We start from the raw sequence: 3588 nt of genomic DNA, 5'->3' as shown, positions 1-3588 counted from the left end.
AATTTGTCCTGCTTTGCCTCAGTGCCGAGTAGAGTGGAGGTTTGGGACTGCAATTTGAATGCTGTAAATAACTCTACGTGAATTTTGCTGAGGGGGCACAGTGCCTGGTTTAGCGGTGATTCTTGGCACTGGCTACTAAGCCTCTCATTCCTCCCTCTAGCTAAAAAATTATAGCCTGCAAGCAAATAAGGGTTCTTACACTGGGAATTTGTTGCCTTAATTAACAAATAAAGGTTCTCTTTCACTAGGAATTTGTTGCTTCATTAATTGATTTGGGGAAATTTTAAGTAGAGCCTTTTGGATAGAAACACAATTCTAGATATAGTTAGAGAACTAATAATAGCATATTCATTAATAATAATAATAATAATAATAATAATAATAATCTGGGCCTGAGCTAGCGTTAACGGGATTTGAGTCACAGCTACCGGGGTACGTTTTATTGGAATAGGCGCTGTTTAATCCTAAAGAGTAAGGTTACAGCTAAGTCAGGGCGAGATTGACTCAGCTGTCACAGCCAGCAATTTTAATTTTAAGTGGAACCTTACCCAGTGCTGACAATTCTGAGCTGGCTTGGCCGGTGCCACAGTTTAGGAACAGTGGGTCAGTGTAGATAATACTGAGCTTGGCCATCCAGCCTAGCCAGCTTCTACGTTGTGGCCGTCCCCGTCCCCTATATTTTATTCGTTTACTTTAGTCTCAGTGTATTGTGAATTAAGTTTGCAATGGATAAATTTGTAACCAAAAAGGCACGCTTGGAAGTTGATGATACTGTAAGTCAACCTCCGACAATAATTGTGTCGTCAATTGCTGCGTTGTCTTCATCCGAGAACCGTTCACAGCCGAAACCTGGACAATCCGGTAAGGGAAGATCATTTCAGAAGTCTTGGTTGATCAAATATACATGGCTAGAATATGAAGAATGTACCAAAAAAGTTTTTTGCAAAACCTGCAAAGAGGCAGATGCTAAAAATCTATTACAATTTTCTTCAAAAAAAGAAGATGCATTTATTTCCATAGGGTTTTCTAACTGGAAAAAGGCTTTGGAAAAATTCCGTCTTCATGAAAATACGTTTACGCATAAAGAAGGTGTTCTGAAACTAAATTCCATCACTAACCGAAGTGTGGCCTCCCAATTGAATGAACAGTTACATAGTGATATGAAGAAAGGCCGTTTAGCTCTTGAGACAATTTTTACTACCGTGCTATTTTTATGCCGACAAGGACTAGCAATTAGAGGGCACGAAGATGTAAACTCAAATTTTTTTCAATTGTTGGAACTCCGAAAGAATGACGTACCTGAGTTAAAAGATTGGTTTGGGCGTTCTGGGTATAAGTGGACGTCCCACGATATTCAAAACGAGATCATTGATCTACTAGGAAAGTCTGTGTTGAGAAAAGTATTGGCTTCAATCAAGAAGACTGAACATTTTTCTATTATTGTTGACGAAACAAGTGATTCTTCGCTTCACGAACAGGTGTCATTTTGTATTCGTACTGTCGATGATGATTCCTTAATTATCAACGAAGACTTTATTGGCTTATACGAGACCCCCAACACTGAATCACAAACTCTGTTTAGTATTTTAAAAGACGTATTTGCTCGTTTTGATTTGTCAATGGATAACTTAAGAGGACAGTGCTATGATGGTGCCTCGAATATGAGAGGCAAGTTCAAAGGACTTAAAAAGTTAGTTTTGGATATACAACCAAAAGCACGTTATGTGCACTGCACTGCTCACAGTTTAAACTTGGCAGTTGTAGACAGTCTCCGCCATCTTACGTCTATGAGGGATATTATGGCCTTAGCCAAGGACTTAATAAACACCGTAAGGGAATCCAACAAAAGGATGGAACTTTTCAGAAGCATACGCTGTGATAGGGCCAACGGCCAAGCTGGTCTACGACCCCTTTGCCCGACTCGATGGACTATGCGAGCTTCTAGTATCTTGAGAGTATTGAAAAACTTTGAAGAACTTCTAGAGTTTTTTGAAACATTTTCTGCAGAGGACAAAACAGAGGCAGGTTATAAATGTGCAGGCTACCTTGAGTCAATGTTACAATTCAAAACTTATTTCTTTTTACGTCTTTATTGCCATGCAATGAACCCAGTAGAGGATGTCAATGAAAAAATTCAATGCCCTCATCTAAGTGTTTCTGATCTGGAAAAAATATATGAGGGCTTGATTTGTATATTGAATGGAAGGCGTGATAGTTTTGAAGACTTTTGGGAATTGTGTTTAAAAGAAAAACCTTCACAAGTTGATGATCCTTCGCTTCCTCGGAATCGACGTATACCAAAGAAGTATGAAAACAACGAAGCCAGCTCACCGCACACTTTCAAAACCCCAAAGGAATACTACAAAGCTATTTACATTGAAGTTTGTGAAACGGTGCAATCTTGCATTACTGAGCGGTTTGCATCGACTGGATTCACACAGGTCATTGCAGTTGAACAAGAGTGCTTGCTTTTAGTAAACAGAGGTGAAACAAATTTTGAAAAATCAACTGAGTTTTTCAAAAATGACCTGGACATTGAGAGACTGCGCTTACACTTGAATATGTTAGCCGATATCGCTAATAAAAAACAACTGGTCTTAAAAAACATGCGTGATGTGAGAAAGTACATTACACAAGAGCCTGCAATTGGAGAAATGTTATGTGAAGTAGTGAAGTGCATTAAGCTTCTCCAAGTAGTTCCAATCACGACAGCAACAGCAGAACGGTCATTTAGCGCCCTTAGACGTCTGAAGTCATATCTCCGATCAACAATGGGACAGAAGCGATTGAACAACTTGGCTGTTCTTCAAGCCCATCGAGATGTTTTGGATGAATTGGATATCCGACCAGTCATCAACGACTTCATATTCAGTAATCCTGTCAGACGGTCGACATTTGCACCTTTCTAAAGACACTCTAGACACTTGGTTCTAAAGACCCAATTAAAGCCCGTTATTTACATACAGTATTACAGTATTTACATACAGTATTACGCATACTGTATTAACTTTATTAACTGTATTAAAGCATTAACTTTGAGATATTATTTTTATTTAATGAACCCTCAGCCTTATTCAAAGTAAGCTTAAATTAGCTATTTCACTTATTAATCAAAGTGCTATTACTGTGTGACAGCAATATTTTATGTTTTATTCTTTTAATGATAGTTTAGGATTTATTTAAATATCATTTCAGTCTTTTCAGAGCTATATATTCACTGCTCTGTAATAGTCTATAAGCATAATTGTTACTGTAAATTAAATTAGCTTTTTACGAAAATACCGTGCGTGTTTATGTTTTGTTTCTTTTTTCAAAGCCAAAAGGTGTTTCAGGCTTGTCGAGTTTCCCGGAGTGTGGAGTTATAGAGAGTCGAGTTTTCGGGGTTCTAATGTTGATCATATGACTCTAAAATACTTTAAAAAAACTTTAAAACTCACTAATTTTCATCTAAAATTTAGAAAACTTCCCGGGGCAGGACCCCGGTATGGGCCCCCCCAATATTTTTTATAAGTCGGCGCCCCTGTTCCTTCATCCTTTGTGATGGAGAATTGGAAAAGACTTTGAATGCGGAACTCTGGAAGGACTTTA

General features: G+C 38.2%; 1 protein-coding gene across 1 annotated transcript; it reads left to right on the top strand.

The window, feature by feature from the left end:
- The first annotated feature begins 376 nt into the window (after positions 1–376).
- LOC128402833 (zinc finger MYM-type protein 1-like) lies at positions 377–3279 on the top strand. Its single transcript, XM_053367231.1, has one exon. It carries the CDS (start codon positions 726–728, stop codon positions 2907–2909), a length of 2184 nt encoding a protein of 727 aa, XP_053223206.1. The 5' UTR covers positions 377–725; the 3' UTR covers positions 2910–3279.
- The last annotated feature ends 309 nt before the right edge of the window (positions 3280–3588 follow it).

Source organism: Podarcis raffonei, chromosome 15 (assembly GCF_027172205.1).
Source record: "Podarcis raffonei isolate rPodRaf1 chromosome 15, rPodRaf1.pri, whole genome shotgun sequence".
NCBI classification, from domain to species: Eukaryota; Metazoa; Chordata; class Lepidosauria; order Squamata; family Lacertidae; genus Podarcis; species Podarcis raffonei.
The sequence above is the reverse complement of the archived record's forward strand: the minus strand, read 5'-3'. Positions and strand labels throughout refer to the sequence as shown.